The sequence below is a fragment of the Coturnix japonica genome, chromosome 7 (assembly GCF_054131305.1).
Source record: "Coturnix japonica strain WE chromosome 7, WE-NBRP24, whole genome shotgun sequence".
Lineage (NCBI taxonomy): Eukaryota > Metazoa > Chordata > Aves > Galliformes > Phasianidae > Coturnix > Coturnix japonica.
In genome coordinates, this window is record NC_140669.1 from 19,605,568 (window position 1) to 19,631,775 (window position 26,208).

The 26,208-nt window shown below is 38.0% G+C and overlaps 1 protein-coding gene across 1 annotated transcript in view; it reads right to left on the reverse strand.

Moving 5' to 3' along the window:
* Positions 1–26,208, reverse strand: part of PDE11A (phosphodiesterase 11A) — a 123,380-nt gene that overhangs the window by 10,805 nt on the left and 86,367 nt on the right. The window contains exons 11-19 of the mRNA XM_085552639.1: positions 22,292–22,438; positions 22,079–22,186; positions 16,800–16,909; positions 14,031–14,121; positions 10,994–11,094; positions 7,704–7,781; positions 6,260–6,327; positions 3,066–3,136; positions 1,092–1,175 (exon numbers count right to left, since the gene is read on the reverse strand). Coding sequence (XP_085408765.1) covers positions 1,092–1,175; positions 3,066–3,136; positions 6,260–6,327; positions 7,704–7,781; positions 10,994–11,094; positions 14,031–14,121; positions 16,800–16,909; positions 22,079–22,186; positions 22,292–22,438 — 858 coding nt within the window. The remainder of the gene's footprint in view (positions 1–1,091; positions 1,176–3,065; positions 3,137–6,259; positions 6,328–7,703; positions 7,782–10,993; positions 11,095–14,030; positions 14,122–16,799; positions 16,910–22,078; positions 22,187–22,291; positions 22,439–26,208) is intronic.

Consider the following 26,208-nt stretch of genomic DNA (forward strand, 5'->3'; position numbering starts at 1 on the left):
GTCAAATATGAGCTTAGTATTTTTAAAAATGTAACTTTCTATGTGTCTCCTGTGCTTGCCTTGTCTTAGTTGGTTGAAACCTATGGATTTACAGCTTATTTTGTCCTGATAAAGACTGACAAGAGAAAGCAACAGGATTTACCATCAAAGCATAAGACACCAGCTCACATTCTTGCTGTCACAGAACAGGAGTTGCCTTTGCTACTAGACAGCCCCTTCTTTAGTGGCAGTCTCAAATGCCATGAGGTAGAGAGGGTAGGGAAAGCACATCATCTTTCTTATTAAAATGGAAGGTGGTCTGTGCGGTCTCAGTGTGTAGGGAAATTCTGGGTGACACTGTTATTGATGGTTAAGTTTCTATAGTGTCATTTTCCATTTATCATTCTGCCTGTGTAGCTCTGCTTTCTGTACAGATAAGAGAGAAAAAGTTTAAATGGTGAAGTTTATGTTACACACAAGTCAAATTCTGAAGCTAGTTTAATCCAATGAGAGAAACATTATTCTGGTCATTCAGAGCCCAACAAAGTAGTACTTGAGGGTTTATACCACATACCAAACACCCAAGCAACCTATATAGAAACATATTTAAAGATTAAGCTCCCAGTTAAACAGTATATAGGTTAAACCACAAATCATTTGTCATTGACCTTAAAAGCCTGGCCTATGGAGTCCTTTAACAGTTTGAAAAGGAACCAGTAGGGAGTGCAAAGGCTCAGCCCTGAGTATCTCCTGGATCACGTGTATTTGGATGTGTTCCCAGGCACAGGTCTGACAGCAGCACATGGTGAATCCATCCACCAGCGCCACCCTGCTGAGCACTCCACGCTTTGCCATGACAAGAATCAGTTTGTCTCAATCGAAATAAACAATTACCTTAACAGTTTTCATAACTTAGATAGTTTTATCTGTAAGTATAATTTCTCTCTTCAGGGAAACTCAATATTTCTGCATGGAGTTCAGTCTCTTGGTAAACTCAAAGGGAGATAAAGCATTCCTAGGGCCTTCAAGGCTGCACAGTAAGCTAACTCTTTTCCCTAGAGAGGCAAGAACAATCTTCTTTGGACTCTGCAGGAGCAGCAAGTAAAAATTACCTCATACAGCGGCATGCAGATGCTATCAATCCACTCGAGCTGCAACCTGGGTAGTTCATCTTTCCTGTTCCGATCAAAAATGGCCTGAATTGAGAAGGGAACAAAACTGTCATGCTTTATTACACCAGAGTATTTTACAGGCATATCATCCAGCACTTCAGAGCTATGATCCCATTCTTACAACCAGAACATTTTGTAAACCGTAGTCAATCTTTGCAGTCTTATTGCTTTGTCTGGCATGAAAAACAAACTGTTTATTTTGATTTCTGTTTTCAAATTTGTAGGCTGAACGTATTTGAATTTTATAAGTCCATAATGCAAAATAAATGTTCTGCAGATGGGGCTGAGCTGGAAAGAAACCTCCTGTAGAAATGTAAAGTAGATACCTTTGAGCAGAATGTGTTTTCTCACTATGAGATCTTCCAGCTCAGCAAAATGATCAGTGATATATCTGGGCTGGCTCCCTCCCTCAAAGTTGCAGACTCTTTTTGCAAAACCAGCCGTGGCCATTTAGCCAAAGCTGGTCAACAGACCAGCCTGGGGAGCAGTGATTAATTTATTCTTTTGGAAACATCCTAATCCTTCTGCGTTCCACAGAGAGTAAATTAGAGAGACCTAAGCTCAATTATTGGCTGTACTTCCCTATGAAAGCAGATGGAAGAAAATGAGTTCTCAAGGGTTTGATTGTGAGTTTCCTTGGTACACTATCGAAGTTCACTTAGTCCATCAGCTTCTCCTTCTACAGGATCTTAATCCTACTTCTAGTGGCTCATCCATACCATTCACTGATTTTTTTTTTTCTTTTATTCTATGAAAATCCCAAATTTTTAACATTTCTGCAGCTTTCAGTGGAAAATCTGTTCTTATTCAAGGCCTATCTGCCCCCAGCTTGATGTCTCCTGACAAAACTCAGTTTCCTTCTTTCTCTTCCACAGTCTCTAGGCTACACATACTAAATACTAGGCTGATTTCTTCTAGTTGTTGCCTGCTCTTTCTGATGTACAGTTATCACACAGCATATCTAGATAAGACACAGTGCTAAGATTCAAGGACTTAGTCTTAACTGAGTATCTTGTATATGATTTTTGGAAAATTCTATTTCCTGTTAAAATGATTTAGAAAAATACTGCCCTTTTCAGATCTTTACAAGGGCAATGCAATAAAAAGATGCTTGACATACAAGAGAAGAGATCTTGCTGACTAACAACTCTCTACATGAACATTTTCTACAAGCTTTTTAACCTTTCTTATTTCATCACATCACCACAGGTAGTATGTTCATGTGCCAGTTATCAAACTGAGAACAAATCTGAGCCACTTGAATGACTATATTTAGAAGCAAAGGCATGTGGCTTGTAAGCTAGATTCTTTTCAAGACTTTCTTGTTTCTCTTCTCCTAATTCCATTAGATAAGGGCATGTAAACATTTTCAATTATTTAACCCAAGTAAAGGTTTCTCTTTAAATTGCTCACTGAACATTTGAACCATTTTTTTTTCCTTCATTCTCGTTTGCCACTTTATACCCATCTGCCTACATATTCCAGTTAATATTAATTTAACCTTTCAGTCTGTGTTGCATTTGGTTACATAGCTATAGAAATGCTTTTCAGTATTTGAAATATTAAATAACACATAGCAGACAGCAGCAACTTAATGTCCACAAGTATCTTGTGGTTTTATTTGAATTAATCTATTAAAAATAATACTTGTTGCTTAGAAAATTGAATGACAGAGTAACCCTGTGAGAAGGTAAAGAAAACGGAGACTGGTTCAAAGGAAAAATGACCCTGTTGCTTGTACTGCTTTTTAAGTGTGGTTTTCAGTGCATCTTTTTATTGGAGAGAGTTTTTGTTTTATCCAAAGATATTTATTTCCATACCAAAATGCAGTTGTTGTTGTTTTTTCCATGAATTCATTTCTATTTTCTTATCCTATTCAAATAATTAACTATTTCAGAAGTGATTAATACTTACTGAAGGGATGAGTTTCAGTTCAGATCTTTCTCTGTCTCCTTGTTCAAAGAACTCACTGGTTACCAGCTCAGCTGCCTAAAACACAAATCATGATAAACATTAGAGGGCTTGTAACATAACTTTTAGGGTACTAAGTTCTTGCTTAGACCATGCCTTCAGCCTATACTTTGCTGTAAAGAAGTTAATAGCCCTAGTTGCACAACTGATGTCAGACACATGTCTGTATATGTCTCAGAGTGGGGCACATAAGTGGATATAAATAGCCATAACCAGAAAGAGTCACATTTATCACTTTTCAATAGGGAATCAACTGGGTAAAGACACTGCAATGTGGAGGCGGCACTCTGCAGTTGTGCACAACTTAGTCAAGTATTGAGAACAGAATAGAAAATGATAGCTTCTTGTTGGCATGCATAATTATGTCTGTAAAAATGCTTTGTAAAACGTGCAAGAGCTCTCTGGGTATTTACAGGCTGTTTCCCTGTATAAACAACTTCACTTGTCAAAAGAACTTAATTAACCAGTAACCTCTGTTGTCTTAATTTAATGTGAGATCATAAAAGTTTTTTCTCCACTAGACTACTTTTTTTTCTATTTTTTCCCCCCACAACTGTCATCACTGCAGTACCTTAATAACTAAATATGAGCTCAGACTATGATTATCATATTGAATCAAAAGCAAGACACTGTTGGTTGGAAGTTGGCACGTCTTCCTGATTTTTGTGAATGAAGATTGTTGTTCTATTCAGCATAGGTTTATGTGTCTCAGAAGTATGAGATTTAATAACAAAATGAATATTGGAAACAATAGGGATTTTGAGAAATCAAACAGTGAACAATTAAAATATAACAGCCTTACAAAGTGTACTTTTCTAAATGCAGGGCTTAGAAAGTTGGCGCAGGTAGCACTTGAGATGCTGGGGGGGGGGGGGAGAAAGGATACTTACTGAAGTCAGTGTTCTGTTCCTAAAATTACCGTCATGCCTGCTTAAAGTTTTCAAGTGATTTCAAGATAAGACATGATTTCAGAACAACAAAGCACAACACAGTGTGAACTGAGAGAGCCTGTGAACTGAGAGAGCCTGTGCTTTGTAAGTCTCAAAATTTCTTGATTTAGCAATTGCACAGTACCTAACACGCACAAATTCTGAGCTTGCTAAACTTGAAATAGGGAGTACCAAAATAAACTGGAAATAGGTGAAGTGGTGTTATAAAGCGCTCTTAAATCTTGAACCAGGCTATCATGCAGTTTGGAACTTTATAACATATGTAATCCCAGTGCACTAATGACATTTTGGATCAATACTCCAGACAGAGGAATAATTTAACAACTTAACAGCAATTAAGTGTTTGCCAAGTGCATTGCATAAAAATAATCAGGATGTAGTCTCATCCCTGTCTCGCTGCTATTCTGATCCTATTTTTCCTTGTCTCCCTTTGCCTCTTCTTTTGTCTGTTCTCTTTTCCTAATATTTTCCTTCCTACATTTCATCTTTATTCCTTTATTCATTTAATTCAGTTTCTTTCTCCCTCCCTTGCTTTATATATATATATATATATTTTCCCTTTAGGCACATTTGAGGTCCAACTCTATTGCCCCTACTTTCTTTCTGCACACTGATTAGCTTCTCTGCCCAACCAGCTAATGTTTCACTCAATCTCAGACAGGGTTTTTCTATACAAAGTAAACCTGTACGCCAGGCTTCAGGGGAATTTTCAAGTGCAAACCTCAAAAGCGATAAGAATGAAGAACACATTGCCAGAATGTTCAGCACTAATTGAACACTGTAACACAAAGATTCACAGCATGGGAAACAGACCCTACCTGATATTTTGGCTGTTGAGGAAAATTGAGAAGCTCATGGGGGTAAGGAAAAGTAAGGAGAGTTTGCACAGATTGCAGCAGTGGCTAGGAGGCACTTTACGGTCTTGTGACTCATTTTCCTACTGCAGAATAAGAGCAAATTCTCTTATTTCTTTGAGAGGTGGTCACATTCTGGACAAGTAGAGTTAATAGCCTTAGAAGGACCATTGTTCTAGTCTGCTTATAAATGCAAAAATAAGACTTATTAGACAAAACTGCAAGCTGAGCTGAAGCCCTCACTGAATTAATGCTTTTTTATTGGGTTAATGTGCATGTTATTTTGGTACTGCTGCAAAGGAATGCAAGTCCCTTTCATCTCCTGTTACATTCTCTGTCCCAATCCAAGAAATCTGGCTGCTCCTACCTTGATAGCTAGCTCTCTTGTCCAGCTTCTCATCTTCATCTCATCTTTTTAGCTGTCACTTTTACATTAAGCCTGTCAAACTTGCTGCAATTGCTCATCTATGCCCGGTTGTACTGATGTATTTCCTATCTGCTTCATTATGTTGCATATTCCTCCAAAACCCTGTCACACTACCCAGCCTACGACTAATTTGTTCTGGACCTTAGTGAGGGACAGAGAATTACTAGTATGGGAAACAAGAAATATTAATGAAGGGTACAAAGTATAGGAAGATAGCTAGAGAGGGAAAATTGTATGGTAAAAGACAAGTCTACTAGAACAAGTGTTTGTTCAGTAAGCCAGACACTTGCTTAAGTGTGTTGTAATTATTTGCTGTAGCCAGTGTTTGGACCTGAGTTTTATGTATGCGTTTCTACTGGGCCTACTCAGCAGAAAAAGCCTGAATCTTTGATCCTAAGTACAGGATGCTAAAAATGTCTTTATGCTACATTGGGTTTTTTTGTTTAGTTATTTATTTTGTTTGTTTGTTTTTCCCAAAGTTGATAAAAATGAACACATTCTCTTAAACAGAAAAAAATTGATGTTAATCATTGAATCATCCTCTGATTTCGGGAATATTCTGCCACGGCCAAGGAAAACTTTAGTACAAACCAAGGAAGTGCAGCTACATGTAGCTCATAGTTTTCATTGTTGTTGTTTAATCTATCCTTTTATTGACATGGATTTAAAAGGTTAATAAGAGGAGAAGTTGTAAAACCAGATCTCCTCAGGTACCAACGTGCTGCTCGCCAGCATGCATACATGGAAAGATTAAGCAATAAAGTATTTCTCGCAGAACCCCCTGCTATTTTTTATAGCATTAATACTGCTGTAAATTGATTCCAGTTTTGGTCCCTTGTAAGCCAGGGCCCTGGGAATATTGTCCCGCCAGTCCCGCCTCCTCTCAGCCCTGCTATTAATCATGACTTGCCTGTCTTGAAATCTCCCACGGTTTGGTCACAGCTCCAAGGTCACAGGCTGTCATTAGCATTGATCTGAAAAACAGAAATGAACAATACAAGCTGAATCAACCTTTGTTGGATTTCTAAACAACTCTGCTCTGGATGCATAAATAAATAATATATATATGTATAAAATGTCAGCCCTGTTACCTTCTTTTCCTTCAAAAAAGAATGACATGTTTGAAACCCCAGTGATCAGCATGGCTTTTACATCACAATTGTGCCCAGGAAACCTAATTGTATTTCAAGTCATCAGACAATGAATTTTTGGTATTGTAAACTGCACACTAGAAAAGGAATGGCATTTCAGGAGCATAACAGCTAATTTTGCAGTACCCCTGATACTATTTATATAAATAAATATATATACACACCATATAAATATAAGTACCAGAAAGCATGCACTTCACATGATATAAGCAAGGGCATTATTATATACTAATACCTGCAAACTGGATTAATTTATATGCCTATTTGTAAGTGACTGCTGTTGCAAGAGAGCCTATAATCACAGGAGGCAACCCAGACACTGTTTAAGCAGTTTCTACTGCTCATCTACAATAAAAATTTAAGATTTACTATGAGCTATGCTGTTCCACTGTAGTTTAATACCTAGCTACAACCATGTTTTATATGCATTAGAAGAAAGAAACCATTCAGCTGTAGAAAGCGTTTATGTACAGTACATGATGCAGATAAAAGTCTAAGAAAGTTTAAATGAAGAACAAGGGCACTGAAAATGAAGCATCAAATATATTGCCTGAATCTGAAATCAGGAGTGGATGAAATGATATGGAAAACAGAAAATGGCTAATTTTCTTGGTTTAAAAAAAATACCCAGAAAGAAATAGAATTGTAATGAAATTGAGATGTATTAAGACACGCATATGCAAATATGCACATGTATGTCTCAAATGTGGGGTGCACACACACCATTTAAAGTATCTATAGGGTGCATGTTTAGGCCATTCTTGAGTGTCAGAAGAGTGTTGTGCATCTGCAAATTCACAGTTATAGACAATAAGAATGGAGAGAAACAGCCTGTGACAGAAAGCAGCTGAGAGGAGGAGGGAAGAGGAAACAGAAAAGGAAGATATTGGGTCCTAAGGCAGAGCACTGATGCTTTTTGAGAATGAGCAGAAAGGCTGAGCAGTAACTGGTGAGGCTGTGAGAAAGGGAAGAATATGAGACAGAGGCAGAAATAGGAATGGAGAAGGTGAAGTTGTACTGATTGTACCTCTGCTAAACTTTAGTAACATTTAGAAATGTGTTTCATATCATAGACTTCATTTTTAAAGCAAGCCATCTTCTCTGATTACTGTAGTCTTTCCTCCACGACGTAAGAACCTCCTTTAACAAATACGATTACGAGTTGAAATAAGCATAAAGCAATGAATGGCAGTGCTCACCGAAATATTTCTCGATGGTTTTTAACATTCCAATCATAACCACCCTTACTGACAAGTTCAAAGAATTCCGTCCTTCTCCTGCAACAAAAATGAGTGTCAGAAAGGGAAACAGACACTTCCTGGGCAGCACTGCAGTAGAAACGTGGTTTTCTGAATGATACAATATCATCACACCTCATTTATATTGTTAAAGACATTACACTGACAGTCCATTTAAGCGAAACATACTAATTTCCGAACATGTTCTATAAATGTCTGTTACCAATGTCAGAGCTGCCTAGTAAAAGCAATACTGTATTTATAGCCTCTGCAGATAAGGAAATAAATGATACCATGGAAGCATGAAATGTCTGACTACAGGAGTGGACAGACAGACAATAGAAATACCCCTGAATTATGCACACACTTCACTTTACTTGTCCTTGCAAAGTGCTTTTTAACTCTTAGATTCCAGAGGGTTTTTCAGAGCCATGTAATTACTGTTATTTCCAACGCTCGGAACACTGACACTGTAGGCATCTTGAATGTGTAGTTCTCACTGACTTTAAATTAAGTATCCCCACTGGACCTCATGCTTTGTCTTTCAGAAGATCTTGCCAGTCTCCATGAATAGGGACATGTTAAAGCTTGCTTATTTTTTTTACTATTAAGTACCAACATTTGGACTTGTTGTAGTCCATAGTTTTGTCGTAAATCACACTTGGCCTTCAGGGGGCTCTTATTGCACACAGTGAGACCACACATACAATATGCAACAGATCCTGCCCCAAATATGACAGAAGGTACAGAAATACAGAGCAGCTTCCCTAGAGCGACACAACATTAGCATCAAAGCTGGAAACCAAATACCTATGTTTGGATGACAGTCCAGTGTCTTGTCTCATGAGAGATTCCTAACTGGAAGAAGTTTACAGAGTTTTGTATTTTCCATACTTACTTCAGCTGGACTGAAATTTTCAACAGTTATTATTAAAAGCACAATTTGGATGGCATAGACTACAATTTTTATACTCAAGGGGATGCACACCTTTGGGAACACTGCCCCCAGTGAATGGACGGAATTGTACAGAGGCCCTTACATAACAGATTTTACCATGGAAATTAGAACACAGATATAGAGACAGTAAGATATCTTAACCCTTATGTTTCTTGAAATAAAATATTTAGAATTTCACATTACAGGATTGATGAGTGCAACTTATTTAATTTTGAAGTATTGATTATTCTGGACAATTCACATGTTACTAGAAACAAAAAGTCAACAATTTTTAAAGCTGAAAGCTCGGGAAGAGGGGATCCCCCAAACCTCACGCATTCAAATTTAAAGTACGTGGGTTCATAAAAGCAGGAATAGAAAATGTTAAGAGTCTTGCTTTGACACCCTTGGAAATAGATGTAGAAGCTTCAGTCTAACGCCACAAAGGATTTCTAGTATGAGAAAGTGTCAATCTGAAGAAGGCATCTACGGATAAGGAAATAGTTCAGTGCTTCCTGCTGGTTGCTTAAGCACAGTGTCCAACAGGAAGATTATTAAGCATTGTAGCATGCCAGAATTTAAGAAATTTTGCAATGCTTTTGACTAATGTTGGCTCTTGTATATAGTCTGAAAGGGAAAGCTAATTTGCGATACAGCAAATCAGCTGCTTCACAGTCCAGTGACTCAAGACATCATTTCTGTTGATTTCCATAAACATCATTTTGATTCAGTTCTTTTTCTTGTTGTATTATCTGTGAGTAACTTTTAAAATTATCCACTAAAATTACATACATTTTCCATTTTGAAATTCAGCTGATGTCCTCTTTGGACATTATTTCTCTGCATTAAAAATAGAAAGACCACTTGACCATGTAGTTGTTCAGCCTAAGGTAGGCAGCAAAAAGAACTCCATTGTGTTTGGTTTCCCTTCCAAGGTGCTGCTGCAAACTCTCGCCAGGGTTAGGCTTTCTAGCTCTTCCACAGGCTGCAGGGTCTCAGCCAAGGCAGTGCATGGGGCAACTGCCCTATAAGTCCCTTCTACTCATCCTCTCCTTGACAACATAAACCAATTCTGCACTCCTGATGTTTGTAGTTAGAAAGGAGAATCTGTACTTAAACGTCCACATGGCCCTTGTATCTCACTTAGAGCTGTCAGCAAATTCCATTGCCGTACATGACTTCTAGATCCTAGCAAGCCTAACACACTGCCTCAAAAATTATGTGCATAAAAGGATTTGTCTTCCTGAGGATCTTCATATCTACAAACATGGGTTAATTTTGTAAGTTATTTACAGTAAAGCTATTCATAAAAAGCTTAAGTACAATTTCTTTGAGAATACACTTGTAGGAAACAAAGAACATCAGTGTCTCTGCTGCCAGTATTGTTCAGAAACAGCTCTTTACATAATAACACGGTAAATATGTCAGCATCCCAGTTAGTATTTATATAATTAAAAGTTAAAGATGCATTGTTAAACAGTTAGAATTTCTGAAGTTTTTCAAGAAAATTCATGTGGTAATTAACCACCTATCAGCACACAGTAATTGAGGAATCTATGTACACCACTCTAAAAGTTGAGGGGTACATTACCAAATGCCACCCAATAATGTATGGGATAGGATGCTAATGGGCATCCAACAAAAGTTCCTAAGGCTGAAGCCTCGCCAAGTCTAGTGGTGGCATTGTGACTCCTCCAGCCACATGCACACTTCATCCTTACCACAAATATAGCTTGGCAATAACAGCATTTGGAAAACATCACACAGCATTGACTTGAAGACTACTTAAGAGGTCTGACATGCAGATGAGAAAAATAGAGAGTTCAACTTGCCACAACATATTTCTCTTCTGATGCGAGTTATCTTCAAAAAGCAACGTGTAGGTTTTCATTACCTCAGCATCCATCTCTTTTATTAAATATAATAATTTTAGTATAGATTGTTAGAAACTCTGAAGTGGTGGAAAAGAATTCTAAAATGTCATTGATTTTCTACATGTCTGAAAAATATCGCATAAGGGACAGAAGAATTATGGCAGCAAATTGTAGCCAGCTCCTGGGGTTGCTTTCCAGAATGAGCCCAGGACTTTTCCCTTGCCTTTTGATGATGTAGACATTACACATTAAAGAAAAACTTACTCAGACACTTGAGATATTTCTATTAGCCTAAAATATACAAAGTATTAGACTAAATCTTTTCAACTACAGCTAAACATTAATTGCTCATATTATACATCCTTACTGGTTTTTAATAGGTCATTAGAGTACGTGCTTTGGATTTTCATTTCTCAAATGCAAGAGATGCCAATACTTACTCAAAATACAGAGTGAGGTCTGTTGCCAATATCGATTGCTTTAGAAGCTGCATAAGGTCACTGTAGTCCTTAGAGGACAAGTTAGCAAAGATGTTGTGACCCTATAATGAAAGAGATAAAGAAGGTAAAGGACTAGCAATCAATATCGGTTTTTAAAAGGTTTTCTAACTCTTTCTAACAGTCTACTGTTACTCTCTAGCAAAGGCCTTTTCTGATTCATGGCAAATCTATGACAAAATAATAATGTTAACACTGTGGAGATTACATCGGGGTGTAAGATTTGACAATTGTAATCAAGCATCTGGGATGTTTTACTAAACTCTGCTGAAATTATAGCCTCTTGAGGAAAGATTTACTCTTTACTCCTACCGTGCACAGCCTCAGTTTATGGAGGAAAACTATGGATACATCTCAATCTTTCCTCTTATTAAATGTTTTTGGGAGCTGGGCATTGCAGCTTTTGAGTTGTGCTCCTAATAGATTTATCTGTGCTGCTGCTTGCAGGCACACAAACTGCTGTTAGAGCAGTCAACGATACTAAATCAGTTTTTCATTCTAAACAGCCTGTTTGCTCGCTCTGACCCATTATTGCTTTCTTACCACATACATAAGCTTTCCCTGCACAGGCTGAAGAGCCCCAACTTTCTGTGGTTTAAAGGCGCAATAGGCTACTCTATAGGGCTCATGGGCTTCAGAATTTGAAAGGTGCTCCACAGCCAGAATGAAGGGATACAAACTATTCAAATACTGCCATTTGAGAGCAGAGAAGTATTTTGTAACTGAAATTCTGAAAATATGAAAATAAGTATGCACTGCCATATACTTCTATGAATATTAAAATGCACTTAAAACCAGGAATTTTCTGGAGAGGGGATAGTTACAGCCATGAAGGTCTGAGGACAGACAAGGCAAGGTTTGGAGGGAGAGTTGGTTCTTACTATTTATTTAATACATTAGCTCATTGTTGGTCTAAAGAAGTACAACTTCCATACATAAAACATGGTCTTTGTGACAGTGAAATGAGTTTTTTAGTTAAGCACTGAAAAGGATTTGAAAATGTTGAACAAATTTAAAATCATAGCAATTAAAAAAATGACCATCAAAGCAAAATGTATGAGGAAAACAGCAGCTATTACAATGGGAGTAATTTACCAAGTTGTCAATCTATAATTTTATTTTTTATTTTTTTCCCTCTTCTGATCTGTTTCCCCATGTGTAACACTGTGCCACCACAAAGTTCAAGATCACTCATACTGAGGTTGGTGTGACAGAAGTAGAGAATAAATAACTCGTCTGTCCACCATGATAGCAATTCAAAGTATTCATGGAGTATTCTATGTTTCATTTTAGATAGCAAAGCTAGACTAGGATATCAACATCAGTGCACAGGATATCATCTCATTTTAGCATATTTGAGGGAAGAAACAAACTGCTCTGCTTGTAAAACTTGATATGTCTATTTAAGTAGTTTGGAGGGTGGAAATCTGTTCTTATTCCAAAAGGAGTGGTGTTGAAATCTCATTAGCAAATAGCACCTATTGGATAAAAATCTTGTGTGATTAATTTTCTGGTCAGGAAATGAGGACTAAAAGCAGCAGCTTCTTGAGTGATTAAAGAGGAGGACATGTAGTTCAAGTAAAATTATGTATCTGCAAAAGATCCTAGAGATTCAAGGAAGCATCCAGAAAAGAAGTAGATTCCAAGGAAAAAAATGTAATTTAATAACTTTATTGATTTCTAAGCTGGATTTTTTTAGAGCATCTTGTCTGACAAGAGCTATAAACTCGCATAGTTGTCCATGCTTTAAGCCTGTCTTCAGAAGGGCATTCAGTCATGAAGACTTGAAGTGCTAGGAATGGTTCTTTGAGCAGACAGTCTCAATGGTTTAAAGAAAAACAAACAAACAAAAACAACAACAACAACAAAACAACCACACACACACACAAAAAACACAAAACAAACAAAAAAAATGAAAGGAAAAAAACCCAAAAAACTAGTTTTTCCCTATTCCCTGTGAACTGGTCTGTTTAACCTTCAGATGCTGCTTTTTGTTATGCCTTTCTCTGCTAGCTAAAGAACCATTTACTAGGGGATAATCTTTTAGTTAATCAGGTTAAACTGAGCAGATTGAATTGTTTAAAACTCATGCTGGGGCTCTCCTTTACCATGTCTACATTGTAAATATCATGTTCAAAAACTGGACACAAAAAACACACAGCCAGTATCCTAAGACTGACCTCTGTGACACTGCATACGGAGTAAAGCCATTACCCAGTTCCCCTTTTCCTATAATCATGGGACATCCCCATGCTCTTCAGAAGTTACTGCAGATTAGAATAGTCTCTAATGGTGCTGCATAAGATTTTTTATATATACTGAATACATTTTGCAACAAGCTATCTGCAAATTAATAACATACATCCATTTTCTTCATAAAGATTATGTGTATATCCCTCCACTTCTTCCACTTATAACACCTCTAGAGCAGTGTAACCTGCATATTGTTGAGCATAAGGTATTCTAGGCAGGGACTGTCTTCATAGAAATTTGCACAGCAGCTGGTGTATTTTGGACAGTGCAATATTGCTGATATTAATTTAAAAAAACCTCACAACATTTAGTAAATAATTCAGAGCCACAATAAAAATACTGACAACAGAACAATTGTCAAAGAAATCAGGTTGGTCCAGTTAAGGATGACTGAGATACACTGAGTGCAACACAAGTCTTGTGGGGAAAGGTGAGAGCATTTTATGTAACTATAAGGCTCTGAGCAGGATCTGTGCAAGACAGAAAAAGTGATAATGATGATTAGGATATATTCCCCTTGCCCTTAGCTGATTGAGACAGATATAATCTCTGGGATCTACGATCAGCATTTGTAATTGTTTAATTTTGTACTAGATGTGACCTTTGAGGTAACCAATAAATAATTCCTCAAGGAGAGGGCATTAAAAAGATACTGTATGTGGTATTTCCTTTCCCTGGCTGAAACTGCCCAACAGCTTATAGTGAGATTAATAGTAATGCTTTGTACCTCACTTTGGAGAATCATGACAGCATGATTGAAATGGTGGTGCTCCAAGGTAGCAGAGGTGCCGTAGAGCTGAGCTAAGGCTGATCCGCTCCTGAAAGAGAACGCGAGAAGTCAACAAATGCTGCTCAGCTGCTTACAAAGCAGATTTCAGAGAGAATTTAGTAATGAAAGCACGCAGCCACACTCGCTCTCACCCATGTCAGCAACCATACTTGAGAGCTGGCTAGATCAAAATAGTCATTTATAGCCAAATACATGGCATTTATGTTTATGCTAAATACCAACAGCTGACTAAAGATAATTCCTGGAACAAAGTTATGGAACACAACTTCCAAGGAGCCTTAGAAGTGCTGCAGCACAGCACAACACTGTGCAGTAAAAACAGACTGTATCATCCTTGAGCAGGGCTCAAGTAACTCTTCTGTTACTTTTTATTTTCAGTTATTAGTATATATTAACAAAAAAAAAAAAAAAAAAAAGGCTTACAAAAAGGTTATTCCATTCCTTTAGAAACAAACAAAACAAAAACAAGTTCAAATGCGGTGAGGTTCTATATCTAAAAGCATGTACTTAAAAATAATACTAATGCAAACAAAAAAATAGCAGCGAGAGCAGTAAATGTAAAAGTAAAGTTTAGCATCTGTCTAGAATGTTTTTTTTATAATCATGTTTATTATCTAAAACAAAATTAAGCTTCAAAAGGCACAGAGTAATTGGGTTTCCCTAGTTTAAAGAAGAAAATCCTATGAAATACAGTTATTAAATTGAGAATTGTTGGAAGGTGCAGAGAATTGAACTGGATTGTCAGAATAGTTACTGTTCATCATTACTTCACTTCTGGGACCCAGCCTAGAGCGACAAGATGGGTTTTCTTTCCAAAGAAATGAGAACAAGAGATTATGCTAGAGACAAACAGAAAGAGTCTCCTAGGAAAATAGACTATAAAACTGCACCATACTGCTATTTAATTATCAGAAGCAGCTATATTAGAGAGAAAGATGTCCAGGAAACATCATCCCTAGAGAATGTGGTGTTGAGATATATAACAGAGCCATTTCAGACAGCTGTGATATTGCCTTCATTGTGTACCTCTTGAACTTTCAGAACACCGAACAGTAGTGCTGAACACAAGATAGGAAAACGTGCTTAAATTTGTGAGCCAAGTTAGAGAAATAAATCATAGCTGCTGTTATGAAAACTACAGCTTGTATTTTCAGGGATATTTTGTATGTGTGGGAATCTTTGTCTTTTGTTAAATGTCTTCAGCAATTTCGTTATAGAGTCATAAAATGGCAGTCTCCTCTTTGTACTCAGTTGTCAAGGAAGTGATAGCAATCTGATGCTGAAATCTCTGCCTTTAAGTCAGCCATCTCACTGCACAAAAGATGTGGCTGTGTAATGCTGCAGTAGAGAAGTGGTTAACTTAATCAGAGCCTAAAATGGCCTGGATGTAAATCTTAGGTTTCATTTTAGTAAATTAGGAACATAAACATCAATCAGCTGAGCTTCCCATTTGTCTCGTCTTTTTTGATTCTCCTCAAGACTCAGCTGCAAACAGGCACCTAGCAGTGCTTGGTAACCTTTGCACCATGAGCTCTGTCTTTCGAGCACTGCAATTGATTTTTCTTGCTATAGTGATTGAAGATACAGACAGTGTCACTGTTTCATTGAGATTGTACAGCAGCACCGAAAGCTTAGGAAGTGGCAGCTTAGCAAACATCAGAAACATCAATATGAGTGATGTTCACTAAGGATACTCACCCCCAGAAACACAGCAGCCAGTGAACATTATGCGCTGCAGCAAACAGGCTATTCTTACTGCCTTTCAAAAGCAGATTTTGGAAACAATCTGATCTTGGTCAACAGAGTTCTCTTACCACCACTCTACAATGTACCCTCAAGCTTTCCATTAGCCTGCTGCTATTTCACTAATGTGTCTAAGGGTAGCAGCCTGGACGGTAAAAACAAATGTGAATCAGGGATGCTGGGTCAGGTCCTAAGCAACTTGAATAGAATGACATTCACTTTTGGAATTGAAAATGGTCTGGAGAGCAAGATTTCACTTAGGTGATGTAAGAATCTGCCTCTGGGATCCAGCCTTGTGCTGCAGTGGGTACTGACCGTGTCAAGGAGCAGCCAGCCCATCCCTGCCTGTGGCAGCAGGTCTCCAGGCAGGCTCTGAGAATTCTGGCATATGGAACAGGCCAAGGAGATGGCATTTCTACAAACCAGGGGCAGCCCACCCACTGCAGATGATATGCATCAGAGTTCCAGCATGATGGTAGCAGTTTCATACTCCCATATGCCAGGAATTATACACTGTGCTTGCCTAAATCATTTTGAAAGTTGTTGGGAAAACAGGAATTCATTTTTACCCTTTTTTGTTTTTTGTTTTTAATTGCTTAACTTAACACATTCCAGTCAGCATGAGCAACCCAGATAGATAGTCTCAGTATTTTCTGAGTTGAATACCAGGATTAGTAATAACCAAGCCAGAGAGGAACATCAAGTTTTTGCACCACATTTCAATATTTGGTGTCATCTCACAAGGATTAACCCAATCAACAGCCTGATACAAAGGACAAGGCAGCAATTACCCCAAAGAACAGAGAATTATAAAGATGGATAGCCCCTCACTGCATACAGGAATAAGAATACTTGGCCTTGGCCTAGGAGGCCTGAAATTAATGCTTCATTCTTTATCCTGGTCACCTTTTGCTCTTCTGTGGAAGAAAAACAAATTAAAGTAATAAGAATTAGAAAACTTACTTGGCTTGGAAGGCATTGTTGGTTCCCCTGTGGTCAAGGTCATGACACAAGCATCCCACAATCAAAGCTAAAATTTCAATTTCAGTCAGAATCTCTTGAAATCCTGCTGTCTGAGAACAGGAAAAAAATAGCAGCTGTAACTATCAGTAGCAGAAGAGATAAGTAATGTTAGTCCATCAAGCAACAGCCAACTTTGTTGTGATAGCACGAACATTTCAGTAAAGAGAAGATAAATGCTTTATTGTCATATTATGTTCCCCGCTGCATGTTAGATGGTTAGCAGAATAGATTCGTCCTTAGAGTGATCTGTTATTATCTCTCCATTGCATTTCCAGCATGGCATTCCCCCACTACCCAGAAAGCAGTAATGGCAAAAAGAGTTGAAAACAAACACCAGTAACTACAATGTAAGACAGGAACTGGAATTTCTTACCAGAGAAATACAAAACAGAATTGATTGATTTTTGAGATTATTGTTCAAATAAGCACTTTAACACAGATTTTTTTCAATTTTGAGGTGGCCATCTTAGTTAATCCCTACTGTCAAAGAAATCTAATTTGTTAAATCAAAAGACCCATAAAAGATGCCAGCTAAAATATACTCTATGGAACTGGTTTGAACAATGAAGAGATTTGTTATGTGGGACACATGAAAATGAAATGAAGTGACATGATTTAAGGAGGAAATATCTCAAAAGGCATAATTCTGCTGCAGATACCCACTTGCATTTGATAGAAAGTTTTGAAAATTGATGTACTGAAATCCCCCACAGCCAATTCAGACCAGATATGCCATTGTGAAGCCTTACAACTATTTTTTGCCACTATACATCTTCTTGTAGAGAAGATGTGCTATAGCCTGAACTGCCTCGTGCCAAAAAAGAAACACTGCTGCTATTGCTAACCTCAGGTACCCTGAACAGGTCATGTCTGAGGAGGTGCTGAAAGCTGTTTGGGACACTGTATGTCTGGTGCACCTTACCCACAGAAGAAACAACTTGGTTCTTCAAAACTTCAGAAGCATAAGGGCAAATTGCCTGCAAGAATGACTGAAATGGAAAACTATTAACCCTTTTCTTTCTGCAGTATCAGGCTTGAACCACATTCTCTGACTAGCTACATGATCCAGTTAGCAGGAGAGGAAATTATATGAAAGAAACATAAAATACAACATATTATACATAAAACCTAGGTTGAACAGTATGTAAGAAATTTTGAATTCCGCTGATTTTCAGTGGAGCATAGTTTCACTCACTGGCAAGAAGGACATTAAGTGATACAAAGAGTGAATAACAGTGGATTTGATGTCCATGCACTATTGCAGGAACATACAGCCCACTCAGAGATGCCACTCATTGTTGCAATACCAAGTGAGAACTCTGCTATTCACTTGGAAGACCATAAGTTCTACTTAAATAGATATATACTTAAATGCAAATATTCTCTGCTTTCACAGTCTAAAATGTGTCTGCAGTTAATTCCTAGGCAGTACAAGAAACCAACCCTGCCCCAGGTGCTCAAGAATATATTTTAGCATGAACTACAGAAGTGAGAAGCTTGCTACAAAAGCTTTATAACAGTGCATCAAAGTTCATGCATCTAAAAAGATAACTAAATATCAGGAAAAAAGATTCCATTCATGTAATATCCACTGGGGTACAGATTAACTTGAATATTACAAAAGGGCTTTTCCTGATTGTTTTTAAAATTCCAATAGTAAATACCCAGGCAGAGGAAGTTATTTAAAAAATAGTATTTTCTGGTTGTAGTCTTTAAACATTGCCCTTGCATAACAAAAATAATAAAGTTCTAATTTAGGGGAAAAAAATTGAAAAAAGCATTGTATCTGACAACACACCATGTGTCGACTTTCAGTCTAGAGAAAGCATTCACACTGCATTAAAGCAACTTAAAACATAAGTTTTATAATAGAATGTTGATACTGTAATAAATAGCTTTCAGCATAACAGAAGCTCTGATTAAACTCAAAGACTCAGTTTGTATCATAAATGCAGAGAGACTGATGAAGGAATATATTAACAGTAGCAATATCTTGAAAATAAATTCCACATTTAATCAAAAATATTGCCATAGAGTATACAAGAGAAATATAGTGTATCTCACTTAATAAGAACGTTCAATTTAAAACAATGTTATTGTTAAAAGATATCTTTTTTTTGCATTATGTTCAGAGCAGAGAATCATATTTCCTCATTTTTTGAATTTACACAGAGAAAAAAAATATATACACAGCTGTAAATGATGGCACTGTAAAATTTATTTTAACCAGCAAAAAAAAAAAAAAAGACCCATAACTCACGAGTGGCAGAGTCTCCAGTGAGTTATGGAGGTCATTCTCTCATGTGAGGAAATGAATTGCATTTGTTATATCTTGCGCCGCATTATATGTTTTGTTAGCACACCAGATGTGATTTTAATTTTATATTACTGACTTCTTCATTTTTACTTTTTGAACAAAGTATTAATATGCATCAAAGGCATTGATTATCAAGGCTGGGCTTCATTCCATGGTTTACTCTCACGTGACATTCCTAACTTGCAGAAGCAGCCTTACTTCTGTGTTTTTCTTTGGAATATTTGGGTGAGCCTGAAGCGTAGCTCACAGGACCAGGCTTGTAATTCTTTAGTGTCTTGGAGAGAAAAAAAATCTATATTTAGACATATGGAATATATGGTTCACACATGGAAGGCTGACAGAGGAGTGAAACACCTGGTTTAAGCATTGCAGGATTTCTGTTGCTTGTTAGGCCAGCTGGATTTTGCTCCTGTTCTCAACAAGAGCATGGTTAGGCCATTAGAGACTAATGTGTTACCATGTAACTGGTTAATCTGCTAGGCTAAACCTTCATGAAACTCCCGAAGAGAGTCCTGTTTGTTTATATTTGTGGTGCAGTTAACGTCATTGATTTTCATGGAAAAGACTGTAACAACTTCAGGAAAGGGTCTTGCATACTGAAATATCCAAATACACAAACCCTGCAACACAGTACTGGGCACAAATCAGTATCTCTACAAGGCAGAGAATTGTCCCTTTTTGCAGATGAAAATCAAACAATGAGGCACACGAAGTAGGATGGCTCTCCCAAGAAGAATTCAGTATGAGCAAACCTTGTGCTATTACTAGTCTCATGACTATCATGTTTTGTCTCTTCTCACAAAATCAGTCTTCCTATCTCTGAAAGCAAGAGCAGCCAAGGCAGGTCCCACACTGCCTGACTTCTGTTTTGCGCCAAATCCGCAGCACAGCAGGGCAAGACGTGGCACAGTCAAATGCCTCTGGTGCAGGTGCCCTGCTGCCCACCTGGAACTGCCTGCTCAACTCACCAGAAGCCCATGTACTGAAATGATCTGAGCTTGAAAATCCTAGATCAGCCCAAAAATATCTGTGCTCCCACACTTCTTGCTTAAAAGCATCCTGAAATTAAGCGTTGATTGTGGTTGCAGTTTTCCGCCTCGCCGTCCTGCTGCTGCCTGTTCAAAAAATCGCGATCTTCCTCCAACCCTCTGGCCGCCGATTTGCGATTTGGCCGCCTCCAGCTGAGACGGAGGTGCCCGGTAGGAAAAAGCTTTTCCCACCCAAAACAAAACCTGCCGCAAAGCCGGCCTCGGAGCTCCATCTAGAGGACGCTTTCCCCCGCAGAGGAGCTGTGACTTTTTTGCTCCCGGGAGCGTGAGGCAAATATTAACGTAGTTCCCAGACGTTGTCTGACTTGACCCTTACTGCTCAGAGTGAAAACCCTTCTATCTTTATATAACTTAACAACAACAAGCGCGCCGTACTCATAACACTCTTAGAATCTACCAATGCCCACGTTACAATGAGTTTTCATTTAAGATCAGCAGAAAGTGTCTGCATGAATACATCACTGTCTGATACCACCCAGCTGCACAATCTCACTTCCAAGAGAAGGGGTGACTTCTCTCCCTTATTAAAGGTCTCTGTTTGCTTTGTCTCATGGTGTGTGACGCAGCTTGTTACAGCTCCCCAACTGCAAACAGAACCTAACCCAGACAACTTGCTGGACAGACCTAGCACATTGTCATTTACCTGCCTGGGGACCTCATTCTCTGTTTTTTCTTGACCAAGGTACAGGTTGTGCCACACAGATCATGCCAAACCAGGAACAAAAGCTGGAAATCCACACTAGAGCTAACTGTACCCTATGTATAGGTAACATGCTACAGGCCATCTAATGGACACATAATGCAGTGGAAAATTTCAGTGGCAATAGTGATCCAGTAATCTCACTGTTGTATGAATAGTACAGGCAGCACAGGCTCCACTGATAACACACAGACTGATAGCATGCAATCACTAGCCATGCTGGCATCTCAGCAGCAACAAGAATGTAAAAATTCAGTAATTAAGTCAGAAGATTGTTCTTCTGTCCCTGGGAAATGTTCTTGTATTTGAAAATGCAGCCTGTGCTTTGGGGATCCTCCTCTGATTGGTTCCTCATGAAAATATTCTAATATGAATTAAAAAGCACAGTGAATGTGTTGTACACACAGACACATTGTTTCTATGGTGCCATATTATGCAGAATCTGAAACATCCAGTACCACAGTCTTCTTGCTGATACTTCTGCAAGATTTAACTATTTAAATATGCATTATTTCACATGGCAAGGTTGATGTTGGGTAGGACGAGAGAGTGTAAAAACACTGATATTTTCAACAGAACTAAATTGTATGCTAAGAGAGGTTATATATATACTACTGACAGTGATATCATTTAGCAAAACACACCAGTATTACAGTGTCAGATAAAGACAAAAGATTCACTTAGATCAATATGGAGGACGATGATTTAATGTTTTAAGGCAGTATTTTTCATTTCTACTTTGATGAAATAGGAGAAGAAAATATTAAATATCAACAAAATAAATAATTCTTCTAAATCTTCCATGGTTTTTATGTCCCAATTTAACAGTCCAAAATAACTGTCAAATTAAAGAGTTCCAAAAAGAAAGCATTATTATAGGATGAAGAACCATAATAACAAGCTCACTCCAAGACTTCCATCTGTTTTCAGTCACTTTAATATGCCTTTGATATCACTGTCACTAAAACACTCTAAGGTTTTGCCAAAAACATGCCATCTCAAGTTGAATAACCTAATTCTGCGTGTATATCTATTGCAAATGAATGAATATCACAACAACTAAAAAAAAAAACATGTTGGAAAACATTTAGACAGGTAAAGCAATGTACCACTAAAAGATCTTGTGGGATTGTGTCTGTAGCAGGATACTTACAGTTAACATGGCAAACATTAGTTGGCACACGTTGAAAGCGTGTCTCCAGTTGTGATACAAAACCATTCGATAATTCTTCCTAACTGTCAAAAGCCACCTACACAGCGTCTGAAATGAAAAGTACAAATTTTATCAGGGCTACTAAATGCGTGCAAATGGACAGAGCGGTGCCAACATGGAAGCAGCAGATATCTCTGCAGAGCAGATGGTTACCTCGTAGTCAATTTTAAATTTCTGAACCATTCCAAGTTCCATGAACATCCGCAGGGCTGCAGTAATCATGGCATCCACATCAAGTGAGAAGTCATCAAAATGGATGTCATCAATGCCAAGCTCTGACACCAGAGGGATGTTTGCTGCCTGAAAATGCCAAAGGGAAAGTTCTGATTCAAAGCTAGGTCCTTTTTTTTTTTTTTTTTTTTTTTCTTTTTCCCTGTGTCTCTTAGAAGAAACCACCTGTACATCTGTTCTGATTTGCCAATATGTTCCCTGCTGAATGTGAATTCCAGGCAACAAAGCCTTCATCTGAGAAATACAAACTGGTCAGGCTAACAGAGGTGGGGAACAGGGGGAAAGAGAACAACCGGATGCAAGTAAAAAATACACTCCCCATCCTAACTGTATGTAGAGCTCACATACAGTGGTTAGGCTGGAAGAGCTGACCACTTAACAGCTACTGCAGTAACACAATATATTCCAATGCAAATTACAATGCTGTAATGTGAGAAACATCTGGACAGCCAGCAGCTGTGAATTTTAATTGCTACCATTCAGAAACACAAAGTAAATATACTGCTCTGCAGAATTTCCTCATCCAAATGTTCTTAAGTTTATAAGCATACAAGAACTGTTCGCTTTATAATGTTCACATAGAACCAAGAGTAATACAAGGAATGTATAGCAAAAATAGTTTTCAAAGTAACAAAACACAACAAAACAACAACAAAATTGAGTTAAAAAGCTATAGCTAAAGCTTTATATCCTCTTTCATTTGATAGCAGATTCACATTCTATTTGTAATAGAGGAACAAGCTTTTTCTGTAGACAAAAACAAATGAGGGCATGTGTGTGACTGGCTCATGAATAGTTGTGCGCATGGTCATGCTTTGGGTGGCCAGTGGCAGCATCTGCAGAAGCCAGGTGGGGGGGCCAGCAGCCCCCAAGGATTTGCTTGCCCTTCCTTGTGCCCCTTCATAGCTGCCATTCATCTCCCCAGAGAAGGCAGGTGGAGGAGGCCTCTGCTGAAGAAGCATCTGTTTGCCCTCTCCAGCAGCAACAAGGTGATAGGTCAGGCAGAAACCTCACAGAGGGGCTGGGTCCGCCCTACGGGCCGTGAGCTGCGCCATGCTGAATTTGTTAAACTTGCCTGGAGTCAGCTAGCACGGCACATCCAACTCATCACGTGCATGTAAAAATGTCCGTTTGTTCATTCCATTGTAAGTTCACCTTCACAGTTACAGCTTGTACACCTAACAGCTTACTTTTGAAAACCTGAACTTTGAAATATTGCACCACAACTATGACATGTTACTGAAAAGAAAAAAAAGGTTTTTCTAGACAAAATTGTCACCTTACATGAAGATTAAGCTGGTTCAGCCATACCATACAAGATCAGAGTGTGCAAATGTGTTCTGAACAGTGGTAACACTGCAGTACCAAGCTAGCCGTTAGCTAGAGAAATCTCTCTTTTCAGTTCAGTGCCTGTACCACAAAAAGTCATGATATTACACCATTTAGGTTAATGAAATAAACCCATCAAGCCAAGGACACTGTTGAACAGCCTAAGGAGCATGCAGGAGAGAAGGAAGCTTGATTAACTGCATATGTACTTTGCCTGCTTTGTCAGCATACTGATCTGGATTGAACCAACATCTTTTTTGGAACAGTTGTTGAAAAATTTCAAATAGTTATTAATGACATTGATGGGACTTATGACTTAATGCTCCTTAATATCTGTCTGAAAAGCTATCCATTCAATTCCAACATAGAGAAAGAATGAAAATGCTGTTAGATGTGAAACAGGAACCCTGCCCCAAAGTATGTCTCCTAGACCTGCACTGGTCTTGCAAAAATTGTGAATCCTTGTCCCCTGGTTATTATTCAGAGTTTGGAGGATACTCAGGTTGCACACTAATCTTTATCCTGCAGACACACTCACTGTGTAGTAAATGTACTCTATTCAAAATATCTACGATGGAAGAAAAATATTTGTCCATTTTATTTATTTCTCTGAAAGAAGCCTTAAGAGCAAAAATGCTAAAACAGAACTATTGAACTGTAAGCCGCCCTGCTTGGAATTGCTTTACTGAAACCATCATTACAAACGTACTGTTGCATTTTCATTGGCCATGAAGTGGGCTCTGATAAAAGTTTTAATTTTGGGGTTTTTTTGCTCTCTCAAAGGAAAACAGATATTTCCCTTTCAATTTTCCACTGGAAAAAATCATATTTACCAACCTGTTACAATTCAAGTGAGTATACTTGAAGCAGTTGCTCAACTGCAACTGTTTTTCCTTTTGTCAAACAGTAGAGAAATAACAATATATTCCAAATCTGTTACCGATTGAACAATAGGATATTAACAAAGCAAGTCAAAAACAATTTCTTCCCACGTCAGTCTGAAACTTTTAAATATTTATGAGATTTTACATCCCTAAATTTAACAGGAGTGCCATAATCCAAAATAACAGCTGAATTAATAGCCAGGAGATAACATTTGTATAAAAGAACCATTTGCTTTACAACAGCAATAAAGGAAACAACAGAATTATGAGTGTTGAGACTAATTTGAATAATGCTAAAAAAAAATGCTGTGGGGCTGCAGCAATATTCTAGCTGCACCTGGCATTGTCTGTCCTGAGCTTCTTATGCTGCAAACTCAACAGTCCAGGGTTTATAAGAGATCAGTCATTAAAACGTCATTTTTTTAATTACAAAGATATAAAAAATATTCATAATACAGAATATTAAAACATATCCAGCCCTCACATTTTGCTGCACTGCAGGAAAAATTCCAGTGAATTTCTTAAAATAGACAGCAACAATAATGTTCTCTTCCAGGAAGACAGAGGGGATGAAAGTACCACGACAATAAGAGGAAGGGGCAGGCAATTAAAATTCAACTTACACTGAAATTATTTTCTAAAGCACCCCAGTGATTTAGGATCACTTAAAAGGCTTGCTTCCTTTGGAATGTTTTTAAGTTCAATTTCCTCTTTCTAAAAACAATTAAGAACATTCTACACTGAAGTCTTTTTACCCTGTGGACCAAGCAATGTCAAGGATATTCATTCTTGAGAAATGTTCATGTGACTTCTTATGGTAAATTAAAGCTGGATGAGATTCCACTGGTCACATCCCTGCTTTAATTCCAAGAGGTGATAATATTAATCTTGAAATGAGCCATGAGTACAAGCTGGAGTTAGCTCAATGAACGTGACTGGTCTTGCCCAAAGAAGTACAAATTTAGTAGTTTCCAGGCTGGGAAACTCTTACCACTTGTAGACAGCTTGAGAAAGAGAGCATCATGTCCCCACAAGAAAGTGTGAGGCCAGAGGCTGTAGCTACCCCAAATCTCAGATGTGCACAGACTGGAGTGGATATGAAAAGGGGGAAACAAATGTGCCTTTGTACTCAGTTCAGAATATAAGGCAGGTTCTCCTTTCCTCATTGCTCTGTTATCATATAAATTGCTTCATAGGCTTGGTACATGTGAATGGTGGTGAGGGAAATAAGAAACCCATCAGATCTTAACTGAACAATATTCAGCTCTTTAGTGACCACTAATGATGACTGTAGTTCCAAATACATGGAATAACTGTTAACTACAGTATCCCAATCGTGGCCCTATCAAAGACAGCCTGTGGTTCTTGTTCAGTAATAACAAGTCTCTCTGCTGCTATGGATAAACAAAACCTAAGAAATAAAGAAAACTTTAGGAAACCAAGGAGTCCAAGTTTTAGGAAAATACTGAGAGCTGAAATACTTCAAATAAAAGCTGTTATCTGGTGCTTACACCTTAATGCTGCTGAAAACAGGTATTTCACAGTTCTGGAAGCATGCATACAGCATATACTGTACAAAATAGTTTCTTCATATTGTTAGCACAGAACTAGACAAGAGTGAAGTAT